The sequence below is a fragment of the Athene noctua genome, chromosome 12 (assembly GCF_965140245.1).
Source record: "Athene noctua chromosome 12, bAthNoc1.hap1.1, whole genome shotgun sequence".
Taxonomy (NCBI): Eukaryota; Metazoa; Chordata; class Aves; order Strigiformes; family Strigidae; genus Athene; species Athene noctua.
Window position 1 is genome coordinate 22,268,119 of NC_134048.1, and position 16,885 is coordinate 22,285,003.

The 16,885-nt window shown below is 45.2% G+C and overlaps 1 protein-coding gene across 4 annotated transcripts in view; it reads right to left on the minus strand.

Annotated features, from left to right (window-relative positions):
• The window catches only part of FNIP1 (folliculin interacting protein 1), a 69,273-nt gene that overhangs the window by 10,687 nt on the left and 41,701 nt on the right, over positions 1–16,885 (minus strand). For 3 of the 4 annotated variants that reach the window (XM_074915676.1, XM_074915678.1, XM_074915677.1), the window contains exons 4-12: positions 14,972–15,072; positions 14,647–14,721; positions 14,033–14,124; positions 11,438–11,521; positions 10,372–10,443; positions 9,506–9,641; positions 8,754–8,955; positions 7,833–7,918; positions 1,498–1,644 (exon numbers count right to left, since the gene is read on the minus strand). In XM_074915676.1, the coding sequence (XP_074771777.1) occupies positions 1,498–1,644; positions 7,833–7,918; positions 8,754–8,955; positions 9,506–9,641; positions 10,372–10,443; positions 11,438–11,521; positions 14,033–14,124; positions 14,647–14,721; positions 14,972–15,072 (995 nt within the window). The remainder of the gene's footprint in view (positions 1–1,497; positions 1,645–7,832; positions 7,919–8,753; positions 8,956–9,505; positions 9,642–10,371; positions 10,444–11,437; positions 11,522–14,032; positions 14,125–14,646; positions 14,722–14,971; positions 15,073–16,885) is intronic. The other variant, XM_074915679.1, reaches the window with a different exon arrangement.

Here is a 16,885-nt window from a genome sequence, read left to right on the forward strand (position 1 = left end):
GGCGAAAAACTTCTCTGAAAAACGTTAACTATCTGATTTATCGTAAGGACAGAGGGAGGTTTCCTTCCCAGTCCCTCTCCTGGCAGGAGCAGCACACAGAGGCGCAGCCCCACCACGTCCACACGCCAACAGATGGTGCTGGTGGCCACCGCAGCGGCTCAGGAGCCCGGGCAGGAGGAAAACAAACGCCACCCAGCCTCAAAATCATGCTATTTGTATAGTTTACAAGCATCAGGAACCCTGCAGTTTAAATTTAACCTCATTTTCTCACTGGAAACAGCCAAAGGAAAAAAAGCGACCTGAAACTGGGTTGAAAAGGAGATGGGGCTTGATCTTCCTCGTGCTTCCATCAGTGTCAGTCTCAGAATCCCAGACTGGTTTGGGTTGGAAGGGGCCTTAATGATCATCCAGTTCCAACCCCTGTGCCATGGGCAGGGACACCTTCCACTAGATCAGGCTGCCTAAAGCCCCGTCCAACCTGGCCTTGGTATCTTACTGTATTTAAAATAAAGCAAGCAAACAACCCCAAACAAATGACCATTGAAATGTAACCAAGTCCAGGGCTCAGAATGGCAGGGATCAAAGGGGCTGACCCCAGGAAAAAGCTTCTGCTGCAGCAGGAACTGATTTTAAGAAAATATATTTGAACCCTCACAACTCTCTCTGGTTTCTCCCATCACCCCGAGGCAGGAGAAGGCGACCCACGCTGACTGCTAACTGCCACGCTCTCATCTGGGGGAGAGAGAAGATGACAAAGCTGGTGGCAAAGCTGGAAGATGGTGAGCAGCAGCCCCTTCCCCAGCCTGCAGAGAGCAGCTTCCCCAGAGCTAACAGCTGGTCTTTCGGTGCCATTCCCACTCAAACTTCACAAGTTTGTGCTCGTTTTAGGACTTTGGTGGAGCCAAACGCTTTAAAAACTTCCCCTATTCGTGCCCCGGGGAAGTAGGATGAAGTGTTGACAAAAGAGTAAATTTATCAGATTCTCCGGAGTTTATCAAGAACATTCTCTTTCTCAATTTTTCACAACCGCTCAGGGCTGTGTCCTGAGGGCAGAAAGGTGAGTGCTAATGAAGCACACAATTTCTTTAGTGGCATTTTACAGAAGTCGGGTTTAAGAGCAATTTGCGGTCAGACAGTATTACAGACACGGCTCTTACTGAATGTCTAACCTTGCTCATCATATGATAACTGATTTTGAAAGGTAGATTAATGCATTTCATAAGGTATGTTCACCCCCTTCCAGACATACACGCCCATCACGCGCTTCCTATGGACATGTTTCAAATGTTTAGCCTCTACCAAGATTTAGGGGATTATGGGGCAGCAGGCATTTAATGAGGTATTTTCTTATTTCTTTTTTGCTTTAGGAAGAAGGTATTCACGGATGGCCTTTTGATTCTTTGACTACAAGGATTTTAAAAACTGTTTCAAGCATTGGTTTGAAATGAAAAGGCATAAACACGTATGTAAGTGAAAAAAATCTAAAATCCACCATACTGGTTTTTAGAAGCATTTTCCATCAAGAAAGTGAATTCCTTCATGAAGCGATGGCAAAGCTGGTTCTTTTCTGGCGTCCCCGACATCATGGTAAGCCAGACAGGCTCCCCAATCCGCGGCATCGTGTAGAGATTGCAAATAGTCGTTCTAAAAAACAAAACCAAAAAATCCAGACGACTAAAGAAAAAACGGCAAGGCAGAGATCCCAACCCAAAGAATTTACTGCAACATTCAGTTCCAGCTGTCACGTAGCAGAAATAAAATTTCTCTCACCAACCATTACCCAAACCATGTCGTTCACTACACAGTACGAATTCACCCTTGCACCCCGCAGTGAAGCCTCACATGCATCTCCCTAAACTGCTCCCAAACACGGTAACACTCACTGTCAGAAGTCAAGAGCTGCCCTGTTCCAAATGGAGAAGAAATGCAAGACTTCCTGCTGTTGTTGTCGTTATCTCCCTCTTTTCTCTCCATTTAATTCAAAACATGTAAATCCTCCATAGCTCTACTTGATTTATCACTAGGGCAAGTTTCTGTGTATCTGACTTATAAAAATACCTTAACTTCCTCCTTGCTTTAAAAAACTGGTGTATCTCCAGGCCAAACCCACCGAAGTGTGGATTTGTAGAGCAGGAGACCAGGTTACTTCTTCAGCTTTAAATATAGCACATGAGAGTCAAAGTCACCCCATGGTTTCAAGGATTATGCACCTACCCACATCCTTTTTGACTCTGCAGAGGACAGCAAATGTATGATTAAAACTTTGGCTCAACGCTAAAACAGCAGATTAAAACCCTTCAGATTACTGTTAGACTCCTCTAAAATCTAAACTAAATTACAGTTTTGTTTTAAGTACAATGCCGATGTTATGACACTATGGGAACCTGTATTTTCATCACAGTAAAAATGTAAGCCAGAAAAAAAAAAACAAAAACAGAGGAAATGACTGATCAATTCAGGTTTCTCCCCACCTAATTCACTACTTTTTCTAGAAGAGGTATTTCTGTTTTACACGACAAAGATTTACATTATCCCAAGTACCACCCCAATTTATATAAAAATCTTCTCTGGATATGTCGGTCTAAAAATTTAGACACTTCCAGAAAAAAAGCAATGGCTGTGAACGTCAGGCAGGCAAACACACTCGAGCAGCAGCTGCCAAATCTTCCGTAGTTCAGTGTTTAAAGTGAAACTCCCTAGGAAGAGAGAGCCCAGCACGTCAGCAGCCGAGCTGCCACGGCGCCGGTGCGAGGGGCAGGCAGGGGAGGAAGGAGTTACTCCCTGGTTATTTGGCAGAGAAAGAAGCAGCTGTACGGTGACGATCCCCCAGAGCAGCTCCCCAAAGGGCCCCAAAGGTGACCGTGCACCGTGGCAAAGTCCCCGGGACTGCTCAAGAAGACAGGGAGTGAGGGGGGCAGCAGCATTTTCTACCTTCTTGTTTCTATTGGTTTTCACAACAGTCAAAATAGAGCCCGTCTTCCTCTCAGGTTGGGTTTTGAGACGCTCCATGAGCACAATGGGAAAGCCATAAACAGTCAATGGGCTGGAGAGGAGGAAAGTCAAGTTCCCTCTGTGCTCACCAGACCCCCAGCACCCAGGGGACCGGCTGCGCTGGGTGGGGTTAGAGCAGCCTCGGAGCTGCTCTGCGTTGCCCTGGGCTGCTGGCCCCCCCTGGGCTGCTGGCCCTCCCTGGGGCAGGACATGGCCTGGGCACGGACCTGGGCACGGCAGCCTGGCCAGCTCTGCCACGAGCTGGGGACGCAGCCGGGGGACACGGCGGGGACAAGCGGAGGGTCTCCGGCAGCGCCGTGGGGGCACCGGGACTTCCTGCCTCGGCAGTAGGAGTGGGGACCAGAGGTGGGATTATTAAGGGAAAGCTTTCTGTTCACAGCCCATTAACCAGAGCGGATGTTAAAGAGGCCTGAAAAAAGGGACAAACCCCAAGTCCAGGGACTTCAAAGCTCAAAACAAGTATTGCAACTTACACCTCCCAGATGCAGCTGACCTTAGAAACTGAAGATAAACTGCCAAACTTAATGTAAAATACAGCTTATTTCTCCTTCATATGCAAACTAACCCAAGCCAAGCCTCTTGCAGCTTAGCTGTCCTGAAAAAAGAAACTACTTCTCTACTAAAACCAACATATTAAAGTATTTGTTTTCGTTGAAAAGATAGACCGAGTCTTGTGATTCGTTATTTACTATTCTGGTAACCCTGGCTGCATCTGCAACTGATAGTGTTTCCTCAGAGAGAGATCAGATTGCCCTGGCCGGCGGCCAGCAGGCATGTGACTGCAGTGCAGGGAACCCTCCATGCCAGCGCAGGCAGCAATGGCACAGAAACCAAGGGCAAGGATTAACTGCTTTCCAGCTCTGCAACCACGGAGGGAAACACTCTCCTGCCATTTATTCGAGAACAAAAATAAAAACTAAAAAAAAACCCAAACGGCCAACAACAAGCTCCAAAGCACTACAGGGAAGTTAACCGGATTTAAAAAGTAACAACTATTCTAAAAATCAAATTGACTCCCCTCGGCCATCTGCAGCAAGCAGCCCCCTCCCCTGCGCCTGCCGCCCCCCATGCACGCCAGCACAGCGGCATGCGAGGGAAAGTTCCATTCGTGAGAGCCTCTTCTTTTGAGGGTTCCAGCACATTTAAAATGGTTTATGTTTGGAAATGCTTCTGGGAGGCTGAACTCCAGCCTGGAGCTTAGGGGCACCTTGGCACCATGCTGGGTGCAGCAGGGGCTGGGGGAGCCCCTCAGGAAACACCTTCGCTTCCAACAGCGCCTTGAAACCCAACAAAGCCCAGCCCAGCCACACGAAAATGAAGACCTGAGCAAAAAACCCCTCCTGCAAACCCTCTGGGGTTTGTCTGCTCTGCGGGCGCAGATGGCACCGGGGCGAGCAGCAAGCAGACACCACGGTGGTCAGGTGTTGGGCTGCTCCCCGCCTTCCCCCCCTCACCCAACCGCGGCCACAAACCTCCCCCCATGTCCTGGATTTTCATACCGGTCCGAGAGATCTTTCCCTGGCGCTGTACAAACCAGACGAGGGGGAGGAGAGCATCCCTCTGCAGCCCCCTTGCTCCCTACAGAAACACTTCCCACCCTCAGCGCTGCCGGAGCTGCTCTGCTCTTCAGGACTGGCAACGTAACGGCAAAGCTCAGCATCAGTTTAGGGGTTGTTTCAAGAAATAAAAAAACCCCAGCCATTTGTAAAACTAATTTAACATGCATTTGCTCCCTATCCTCCTTCCAGAGATGGTTTCTCCTTAAAAAGGGCAAACGAAGGCAGTAATTGCTGCGATGAGTGCAGGAGCCCCTGCGACGCCCGCGCTGGCACAGGGGCCAGCCCGCACCGCTGAGCAGAGTGCACCGCTCAGTTCACAGCAGCATAAGCTGCTTAAAAATTACTGCCATAAAATAGGATCAAATCTGGCTGCCAGAAAGCAGAGAGAGGTGTTTCCCTAGGCCTCGCATTCAGTGTTTCCCTGCCAGTCCGTGTATTTGCCACACAGGTATTAGTCAGATGCATAATCTGTATTATCAATGTGCTGCACTGGCCCCGGGGACCAGGGGAGTCGAAATGTTTATGCAAGTACAGTAGCTTATTTCGTAAGTCATGTGTCTGCACAGCTGACATCCAAAGAGAGCTTTAAGCCTCTAAGTCAAGTGTTAATAGCTAAATCCATCAGTGCTTTAGCAAATTAAAAATTGCTGTAAAGTGAATAATGATGCAAGGGTATGCCTGGAGCTAGGCACCACACTGATGGCAAAGAGCATCAATCTGCAGAAGCAGCCTAGGCCTTTCAGAGGAGGCAGCTTTGTTTTTCCCCAGGATGAGATGACAAGAACAAAGGAAGAAGTCTGGTTTGCTGTCTTCTTTTCCCCCCCTTAGCCCCCAGTACCAGCAGGTCAACCCCCGGCTGACCCTGCAGCCAGCTCCTTACAACAACCCTGACTGCAGGCCGAGCTACAGCCACAGCCCCGTCCCTCAGAGGGGATTTCAGGTGGCAGGAGGTGACAGTAACAACCACCACGCTCTTTCCTCCCTTCTCTGATCAGCACGGCCGCGTGTGGCCAGTCCCCCATGGCCCAGTGACTGAAGGTTATTCTAATCATCAGCTACACTTGAGAACCTCTGAAAGTCTGGGGATTATTTTTGTTAATTAAAAAAAAAAAAAAAAGAGAAAAAGACTGCAATGAGTTAAACCAGCACAAGATTATGTTTTAGAAACACCAACCCACTGAAGTCAGCACCCTTCTTCCCTCCAGCAGAATTTGCTAAGAGGGCAGGAACCAACGCAAGTCTCAGGTTCACCAAAGGACTCGGGCTCCTGACTTCCCCGTGACTTCAGTGGGAAAGCAGACGCCTAAAGAGATAATAGTGGCCTAAATGGGTTTGCTGAACCTGTGCCAATCGCATCCAACCTTCAGTATTTAAATATGCCTTTTTTTTTTTTTTTCCTTCCTTACCAGACGCCTATGGCATTGCTTTGAAAAGCAAGTGGCTCTTGCAGGTTACAGAAATGCTTTTCTCGATGGCAGCACAGTGACACCCCGAGATACCGCAGAGGCACGAGGACCCGGCCCGCCTGCACGACCAGCCCGGGCTGGGGGCACCCACTTAAAAAGAAAAAAACAAACAAAAAAACCCACCCAAACCCAGTATTGCTAAAGTCTGCTGCCCCAGGAAATTCATATATGAAATTAAACTGGATTTAATTTACCTCGTTACACTATTAAAGAGTAATATTTGTATCACCATGGAAACCTCTGCATAAAACTGGTAGTCAGACACATGCTTCCAGTGCTGGTTACGCAACGGCCGTGTCATGTGAGTGATCGCGCTCGGCTCAGGAGAGTGCCAATCCTCCCATCTCGGTGGGACGTTATCTCCCTCCTCATCCCACCAGAGCAGCCTTCCTCGTCCCATCCCAGCTCAGCACCGCCGAGATTCCCCCCAAGGAGGAACAAGCCAGCAAGGGGGGATTTGGCCTGTGTTTTCAGGGTTATTTTTCCTACATTTGACTGGGGATACGTGCCCCTCCCCACCACTCTGGAACTGTTTAACTTGGAAGGACAAAGGAGAATGGACAAAGTTCACTGAATGTATCTTGAGGGGGAATGTTTTGGGGGAATTTGGGGGAAAACAGCTGGGGAGGTGTTAACAGGGGGTGGGAATGCGGGGAAATGGCTGTGGGTGAGACGGGAGCGGAGGAACCACCGTGGCTGCTCCGAGTTGCCGAACTCGTCTGGGGCCCCTGGGCAGGACCAGCGGCTCCCAGCAGTCACGAGCTCCCTCTGCTCCCTCTCTTGGCACAGCTTATCCCATCCACCTCTCACCGCAGGCCCACGTGCTCGCTCTTCCCTGCCTCCTGTCCCTACCAAACACATCCTCTGCCCTTCCTCACAACTGCCCGGAGGTGAGGTTCTAAAAAATAATTTTTAAAATATATTAAAAAATATACCACGCATTCATCCTGCAACACTACCTAATAAGTGGCATTCAGGTTGTAAGTGGAGTTGTAGAAAAATAAGCGAGCCCTCAGGATCCTTCACCCTTCAGTAAAATACATCCTGATGTCAGGATTTTCTTTGCACAACATCAGAGCACTGTCTTCTATAATGTCTTTAAAAAGTAGCTCTACACTGGTTGTAAAAGGAAGCACCCTGCCACTCCCATCTGAGAGGAGATGAATCACTTGAAACAGATGGATTTCATCTTAATTCCCTCCCCGTGACTTAAACTATGGAAGGAAAATACAGTTAAATGCCAGGGATGTGCTTATCTGCGTTACTTTGTATATTAACTGTTGAACAGAGACGCTCTGCAGGTACTGATAGCAAGAGATTACAGCACTGCATTTTACTGTGTGAAAGAGATAGTCCTCCTGCTTGGTTGCTGGTTATCTGAAACGCCTTTTAGAGCAGAATTTAGAGCAGGGTAAAGGTCTTGCTTTGCTCCCACATCAGAAAAATGTACACTAGAGGAGGATTTCCCTAACATGGCTTTGCAATTCTTTTCCCCCCTCTCAACGGGCCATAAAAGATAATTTACGAGGCTGCTGGGAGCTTCGTTACCACCTAAAGCACAGATCATCTCTGTCCTGTTCACACTGAGCCCTGATGGAAACGCACACTTGGCAAAATCCGCAAACACAAACAGATTATAACGTTCCTCTCACCTATACCTTTTACTGTACTTACTTTTGCAGAAGACTTTAGACATTTTAAGTTACTTTTCCTGCACTAAGGAGAAGATCCTTCTCAAAGAGACTCGAGGGCTTTTGAAGAGACAGACACAAAAGACAGGAGACAAACTGCTCACCTGAATTCATTAAGGGCATCAACAATTCTGTTATATGCCAAACTCCGCTGACTGGCATCAGCTGATCTACGACTCATTTTCATAGCCTTGAAAACAATCATTAAACAGATAAGTAACACATAGCTGCAGAAGCACAGAAAATGGAAAACAAAGTCATGTGTTTGACTTTATCTTTTATGCAACAAGTCATGCAAATAATTTTTTTTTTTTTAAAGTGATAAAACGATGGTATAAGTGCCAACTTGCATATCTGAGGAAAGATAGGTGAGGCACATGCATCTGCAGCCTCTGCTGCTTCTGTGCTTTTCATCATTCAAGGCATAAAGGGGTCAAAGTTTTCACTGCAGTGGCAAAGTAACCCCTAAGTATTTTCTAGAAGAGAGATTTGAAGCAAACCTAATGCACAATCGAAACTCAGATCTTTGAATATTTCCTATACACTGGAACCAGGGGATAAAAAAAAAAAAAAAGAAAGAAAAAAAAAAAGAAAGAAAAAAAAAAGAAAGAAAAAGAGCTTGATATTTATTTAGAGCCTGGAATAGCCTTGGGATAGGTTCTGCCCCTGTGATCCACTAGACTCAGAGCTGAAGCAGGAGGTGGAGGTGGCCTTAAAAGCACCTTTCCCCCTCGGCTGATCCAGCGCTTGCTGGGAGCTCGCACAGCCCAGCGACTGCTCCAGCTGTCAGCGAGCCCTGTAACGCAGCGTGCTCTGTCCTCACCCTGCGTTCTGCTTTTGCTAGCAATAAGAAACACCATCCGAGATGCCGTGGAGCAAAACTCTTCTCTGGTGCAATTCCAAACCCAACAGCAAGTTGATCCCACTTTTGTGAACTAGTAACAAGAGTCGGGAATTAAATCTGACAGGGCTGGGGGGAACATACAGCAATACAAGTGCAAACATCAAAAAGAGACTGTGTTTACCTGTTCTATTGCACTCTTCAGCTTGTTCATGTGACTCTCAAAAAGAGGGAAGTGTGAGAAAAAGAACTCATTAAATTTGTTGTTTTCATCTTCATCTCTCGAGAGTGAAAAAATAACTCCAATTGCTATCTTTTTCTTCCTAACAATTCCTGGGCTAGGACCAGAGCTGTCATCTGACAAGTTAAAGCTTTCATCCATGGACCTTGAAGCACGGAAAAAATAGAAGGTTAACGCAATCCACTGCTTAGAGTCGTACCTTGGTTTCCTGTGTAACTCTATTCTTGAACGTTTAACTTCAATAAACACCTTTCGTTTGCATGTGCTGTCAAATCATCACCTTTGATAACATCCGCTTTGCAATTTTTCATCAGCAACCATTAATTGATCCTGCGATCACAAAAGCTGGAACCAGATTCAAAGTGTTTGTGGGATCAGAATATGGTATTGTAGTTCTCTCCCACCTCTGCCAAGAATTTGTGTTTTGAGTAGGATTTTTAGGGCTTCTTATCCTCAGAAGTACAGCCTACAGGTTTATATTTTGCTGAAGGCTCCCTAGTTAGTGCAAAACAATGAATGCCATGAAGAAAACAGATACTAAAAAAGATCAGGCGTTGAAGCGCAGCCTGACTTACACCTCTAAATACCCCACAGAAAGCAACAGCAAGAGCAGATGTACATATGCAAGAGCAGAATCAAGCTGACAATGGTGGAAAATTTATGGGCAGCAACCAGCATTTTCATTCCCAGCTCACCATCGAGGGAAGACCCCATTCTCCAAGCTGGTAGTCTGACTGCGACGCCAACGCCGCTGGTAACTGCTAGCACAGCTTTTGTTAAACGAAGAGCCCGGAGATGGAAACGGAGTGATGAGCAGACTGCTAAGAGATGCTGCAATAATAAGAGGAATAAATAAAAAATCTCTCCACAAGAAAGAGCGTTGGGAAAAAATAATACCAGCAACTAAACGAAGCCCCTCAAGAGAAACTGGTGCTGCTTCTCAAGTGCCTTCTCTCTTGCTTATCTGTGTTTCTTATCTACAAATAACCAGTTTATAATAACATTAACAAGATATACAAGCACTACAAGGGTGGGACAGTCCTGCAGCTTTACATAATAGGCAACACAGAGGCTGCACCTTGCTCCTCAACCCTGAGTATCGGGAAATAAATTCTTTGTGGAAAGAAGTCACGCTGATCCTTTAACAGCCTTTCCAAGCCCAACCTTAGGTGCCCAATATCCTGAAACTGGGGGGCAGAGAGGCTGTTGTGGAGGCGAGTCCATCTTTTACCATTCCCATCCTCCTCAATTTGTTAAGTATCGTTTAGAAATGCTGCAAACTCATTTCAATACCGAGCCTGGCTTGCTTATTTGCAGCGTGCTTTACTAAAGGGCACTGCTCTTCAGATTACCTCCGCGGGGTTCCTAACGCAACACCCCTGACGCCTACAGCACACAGTACGTGTACACACAGGCATGCATTAATGCTTACAAAGAACGAAACAGAACAATCACATTTCAGCACAGGAGAAACTGTTTGATGATGTCTAGACATCTCAGTGACGAACGTTACTGAATAATTTGGGGAGTCTACGGGGTTAACCCAATGAACCAACATTACCAGATCGTGCTATACCGCTGTCTCTGTCCTCGTTCTGCTCCCTCCCAGGCATATCCATAGGGTTGCTATGAACTGTAAAACAAGGAATACCAATTAGCAGGGGAATATACAGTTCCCTTCTTGTTTGCAGATCTCCATGTAATTAATGAAACAAAAACATGCTCATTAATTCAGATCAACAGCACTGCACAAGGCCATCACCAAGAAAGGCTGCTTAGCTGAACAAGCCAAAGCACTTCTCTGAAAAGCATGTATGTATTTTTTCTGAAGTCCATACACCTATTTTAGGACAAACTACAAGTAGCATGCTTTGTTTCTTTATACAGATATTTTTCAGTGAAATTTTAATGTACCGAAAGAATGTTGGTACAGAGGTAGCACTCGGCACACAGACAAAAAAACCACCAACACCAATACAAACACGACTTCATTCATACACCAGCTTTCTCAGGTATTACATATATAATTTTAACAGGATTTTACAACGCTGTCTTGAGGAAAATAAATACTTTAAAACTGTGAGCAGTGCACTGGTTGTTCACCTAAGCCGTAAGCTGTCCAGATTCACAGTCTGCATGTACACAAGATCAAAAGTGTCTGAGGCTCAATAGTCTTTAAATGTGATATATTTTACAAATATGTGTGTGAAATAAAAGCTACTCAGCCATGGAAATAAGACCCAGCCACTAAAAGCAAGAAATGTCAGTTTTAAACGAAGCTAGGTTAGCTTGAGTTTTTACAGTGTGGTTGAAACGAGTCCAGATCAAAATAGCTTGACACTATTGTGAAATATTATTTCCAGAAATATGAAATCCATCATTAAATAGATAAATTTCCAAAACATAACAACACAGCCAACCAACCCCAAAGAGGACTATTAAAATGCCTGTTGTCCCCTGGGGATTTAAAGCATGTATGCAAAAAGGTAAGAGAGCAGACATCACTGTCCATATTGTACTTAAAACAAAATGAAAATCTTATTTCCAGGGCTAAAACTACAAATCCCGGCAGTTTTGTCACACCAGCTAGACTAGCCACACAGCACAGCACACAGCACACTGCAAACCTGCAAAGAAAGAGGCGCTCCGGATCAGGCGGAGCGGACCTTGCTCTGAGAATGCCCGCCTAGGGCTGCAAAGCTGTGAAAGACCTACATGGCAAAATGTAAAATACACATGAAAGAATGAGGTTAGTAAAGCAGAACAGTCTGTAGGGAGGGGGCCAGGGCGGGGAGAAGATATAAGCCAACATAAATGCAGACTAACGTATGAAGGAGAACAGCTCTCGCGCTTGATAGGAATGTTGATTCGAGGATATGGCTTAGAGTTGGGACTACACAGTATGGGTAGAATTCAAATTATAGACCCAGCTTTACACTGTCTCCCGTGCAAGGATGGGGTTTCTCTGCAAGGGCGCTTTTTTAAGTTGAAAAATGATTAATTTATGCAGGCTCAAAGCCTAACTTGATCACAAACAGGAGATTCATCGTGGAGTACAGTGTTTGTTGTAACATCCACGCCGGTGGGGTGGCTGAGGAACACTATTGCTGAAGATGACAGGGAGGAAGGGGGAGAAGGCAGGCAGAAATTCATCTTAGTAAAACCAACAGAAAATTACAGGCTGAAGGAGTTGCTCTGAGAACAGTCAGTGCATCAGTTTAGTGAAATGATCATACAGAAAATAAACGTTAGCAGTCTCAGTAGTCCATTTTAAAAGTAACTGTAGATATACCAGTGTATTTACTGTACACAGAGCCAGGAAAAATGCACGGGTATTTTTAATGAGTTCATTGCCAGTTCCTCTCCTAAATTTGAAGCTACTGCTCACTCAGAAGTTTTCTGATTATACAAAACACAAAGGCTGCACCTCAACCACCTCTTCCATTCTCTCAGGTCTTCACTCACTAAAGGGAAGGACATGACCAGTGCTGCCTTTTTTTTTTTTTTTAAACTGATGTATCTAAAAAAAGCAGCTTGCAAATAGTTCCCAACCAAAACACACGGACCCTTCTCCTATCACAGGCTGGTGAGAGCCAGTGAGTCAGGAGCAGACTCTTGCTACTGAACACAGTTGTTGGAAATGCTGCAGCTACAGATTAACTTCTTTACCTACTTCCCCCACGGTTCCCTCCATGCTGAAACGGGAACTGTCAACAAACGCTGTCGAACCCACCAAAAACTTGTGCAGCAAAATTATAAAGAAAGTTTCAGCATCCTCCTCCTGCTGCCGGCCCCCGCGCCGTGCCTACACCCCCCGGGCAGCCCCCGGGGCTCTGCTCGCTGGGAAGAGCCCGGCGCAGATGAGCGTGTGGCACTGGCTACACCTAAATCCTGTCGAGCCCACGCCTAACAGTTGTGTTAGCTCAATTTGAACTTGCAGTTTAGATCACGGCAAACTTTTGCCAGGCACAAACCACAAGAAAACTCTAGAAGTAGATGAAGCGAGTTGCTGTCTCTTAGATCAAGTGCCTCATTCACTCACGCACTGCGAAAAATCACAACTGGAAATGCGAAAAGAATACTGTTAAGGAAATGCATCTTTTAAACTTTCTGACTGAGTAAATTCAGGGAGCATTTAATAGATAACAGGTTCTTTGAGCTTTCATTGGTTTCCTTTAGAAATGGACTATTGGGAATGATTTTAATGAGGTATTACAGCTTTTGAGCCTGAAAAGCATTTAAGCCCATGCTTCGGTGTAGCCTTATCAAAGTCAGTGTGAAGGTGAGAAGTAAGAACGCCCAAGAAGAACCAGGACCATGTCAAAGCCAGAAACCCAGCTAGAGTAACAAAGTCATCAAATTCACTCCTTACTTCCAACCCTAAAAGTGTATTTTACGTACAACAATATTCTGGAAAGCAAACGTAGAAAGCAGCCCCCTATTCCACCTGCTACAGCAGGTGTTTGCTTGGGAAGTCAACACCCTAAACCAAGGGAAAGGGAGGACGTGTCGAAGAGCTCCTCAGGCTGCTACGCTGGACAACCAAGCACTGAAGGGCAGTATCTTTACTGTCAGCTCTTCTGTCCCCAAGGGGAAAAGCCACAACCTTCCCCTCTGTTATCTACTGTCCGTGGAGCCTCCACCCCCAGCACCTCCAGCAGGCTGAGAACTAAAGATGCCAGATGGTTTTTCAAGACTGCTTCGCTTCCAGGGTCAGAGGGAGAGAGGAGAGAATAAAAAGATATTCTATCTCATCCGATCAAAAACTCCAGTACAACTGTGCAAGGTTAACTTAGAGTAGTACGAAACACACGGCCACATGTGCTCAGGTGGCCAGAGTACACAACAGAATGAAAATTATTAACGAAAATAAAACTGGGGAACCGAGCCAGGCAGAATCAATCCTACCTGATCTGAGATATGCTGCTTAGAAAGTTCTAAGACTGTGACTTTCCAACATTTTCTGTACTACAACTTAAGTATATGGAAACATTTCTATTATCTATCTATTTTATATACACATATACAGCATATATTGAGCCACTGATAATTCCTTGAACTGTCTGGTTTTTTCTCCTCCGAATCTCACCAACATTAATTATCTGTTAAGTCTTTATATTTTTTTTTATTTTTAATTTGATTCTATTTAGAAGACTTCCATATTCTAGAGTCTATGATTAGTCAGTTAAAAATATCAGGAAACAAAATCTATCTGTAATTACCTATATTCCCAAGAAGTCCATTCATAATCGTGCTGTGGTCAGGCTTTAATGTATTGCTGTCTTGATTAATGAACTCAAGACTGTCCTGCAACCTGTAACAAACATAAAGCATACAACAAAGCCAGTGATTTGCCTTTCAGTAGAATATAGTGTTACTTCATGACAGCCCAGATGGAACGGGCAGGGTAAGAACACAGGGTTCCACGAGGCAAAGCTTTCATAGCCTAAGCCACGTTCTCAGGTGGGTTGATTAATACACAGAAAACTAAACACTGAACCCCTCTGAAGCCAGATTTTTTTTTTAAACATCTTTTTCTTCATCTTGGATGGAATCCTCCAACCCCAGTGTTCTGTCCTCAGCCCTTCTCCTCTGCAGGTACTTTGTACCTTACGATATCAAGCATCACCACATCAGCATTAAAGGAAGGGTTCATTCATTCCTTTAAAGCAAACTGAGGTGAAGACAACCATGAGGGGAAGGTGAGGACGCTACTGACAGGATGTAACACACAAGTTATTTTTTCAGAGCAAGAATCTGGAGGGTCCAAAAAAAAGTTTTCTGTGTTCTTACGTTCATCTGCTCACGTGCAATAGAGAGTTTGTAATGGACTCACGTATTCAGACTTCCATAGATGCTGCTTCCAGTGCGAGCTGTGAAAACCTTGCTGAGCATGAGCTGAGGAGGTGAGCTAGAGGATGAAAAGGAAGATGATTCAGTCAGAAACACAGTGCCAAGACAGGCTTTGCGTTCCATTTCACAACCCTTCCAATTTTATAGACCTAAACACAACGTAACAGCCTTTTGTGTCAAAAGTGACAGCACAAAAACTTTAAAATAAACCCAGAAATTCCTTTCACTCTGCAATTGTGACTTTCAATTCATTACATACCAAGGAGTAAGCGTTCTGAAAAGACCAGCAGTAAAAAAAATAATCTTACCGGATCTGGTGAATTTTCAATGTGGAGCCTTTGTAGCTCATGGCCACAGAGCCAAACATCATCTCTCCAAGCATGTTAGCATCCGAGGAACACCGAGAACCCTGCAAAAAAACCCCACCAACATTTGTTTTTAAAGCATTTTAGAAGCACACTTCTATTAAGGCAACATACAACTAAGGAAAAGATTATTTATTTGAAAGATAAACAGCGAAACATCTTGGTGTACCAACACTGTTGGAGAGGCTAAGTTGAACAGTTCAGTAAAGATAATGGTAGCACAGGACGTGATCTTCACATTGGCTGTGAGCTAAACCCAACCTGTCTACAGGCATCAGAGGGAAGCAGATTCAAAGTGTGCTGAGTCAGGGGACCAAAAAGTTTTCTAAGCGTGGTAACACACTTCACTGAAGCAGAATCATAAAGTCTAAACCTTGTGTCTGCTTGACAGGAGCCACCACAAGTTCACTGGAGATCTTATACAGACTGAGCACTGGAGCCAAGTTGGACCAGTGCTTTCGTGATGAAGGCTGATTCATAACTTCTCCATGGATGGTATTTTATATTCGATGCGTCTTCCCCTGGTGCTCCTGTGATGGTACCAGCAAAGAGCTGCAGCATCACGATGCCAGGCTTAAGTTGTGCAATTCCTGCTTCTCAGCTGCTGAGAGCTTGCTGTAAGGCATACTGGCTAAATACAAAGGAGGCACGTCACTATGCTGCATCACAGGCTACATCAAACGCTGCAAACAAAAACCTAAAATTAAAAAGTTACTCAGGGCAATCAACTGGAGATGACTGCTCAGCTGACAGTCATCTTATTTGTATACTTTCAGTGACTGAGATTACCGTCCCTTCATCCAGGACTGTGTCATCTTTAGGCTAGCAGAATGTTAGTGCTGGCTCTCCACTTGTGCCTTGCCCTGTAAAATTCAAAATATCACGAATGCCGGCTCACAGCATTCACAGAGCTCAGGCATTCCATTGGTGAGGTACTCTGGTAGCGTGCAAGAGAGTAATACATTTCCTTTGAGGTTCATGACTACTAGTAACACTTCCTTAGAGTAATCCTTCCAAAAGCTCCCTAAAACCGGCCACAGAAATAACCCTGTGTTTGGAAAAATGCTGATTGTTGTATCTCCATATCCCTTATCCAAGCTCTGAACAACCAGGATCCTCACCCAGATTCCTACACAGGCTTGGCATCGATCTCAGCATTCTGCCCCGTGTCAGTGAGCTCAGAGCACAGCCGGGGCCAGGCTGCCCACACCACCGGCTCCCACCACCAGGAAGGAGCAATATGGAAGTGACCACGCCATGTTTCTGCCCAGGCGAGCCCACAGAACAAGGGCAGGAACAAGGAAATGCTAATCAGCCAAAAGGCAACACACTTATAACACTTTTCAATTTTTAGCTCTTCTCAAGCACTCTCAATTAAGATGATGGTACTTTAACAGACATACTATTAACCTCTGAAATCTGCTATTACTGCAAGAAAGACAGGGGATGACTAAAAGTAGCAACCACAGTTATAAAAATGAGGATACAATTGCAAGGTTTGTTAGTGTTTCTATGACAGGGCAAAATCTGATCATTAGCTGGGTCTCAGAGAAATTTCCATCTTTCCCTCCCAGGATATCATACTGCCTAGGTGCAGTGTAGGCAGTACCGGAAAAGCTCGACTTTCAGATCAGTCAGAATGACCCAGCAGCTCCAAGGAAATATAAGCATCCAGGAAATGATAGGTCTGGCAGCATCATGAAATCTTGAAGTAAGAACACTGCAAATTACTACAGCCAAATGTTGTGACTGTTGTTTTTAAATCTGTTGCAGATCTCCAATTGAAGGACTCCTTCTGAATACATGTCAAGCCCTTGATGTTGGGTTTAGTTTCAACTTTCTGCTGTTGTGAAAATC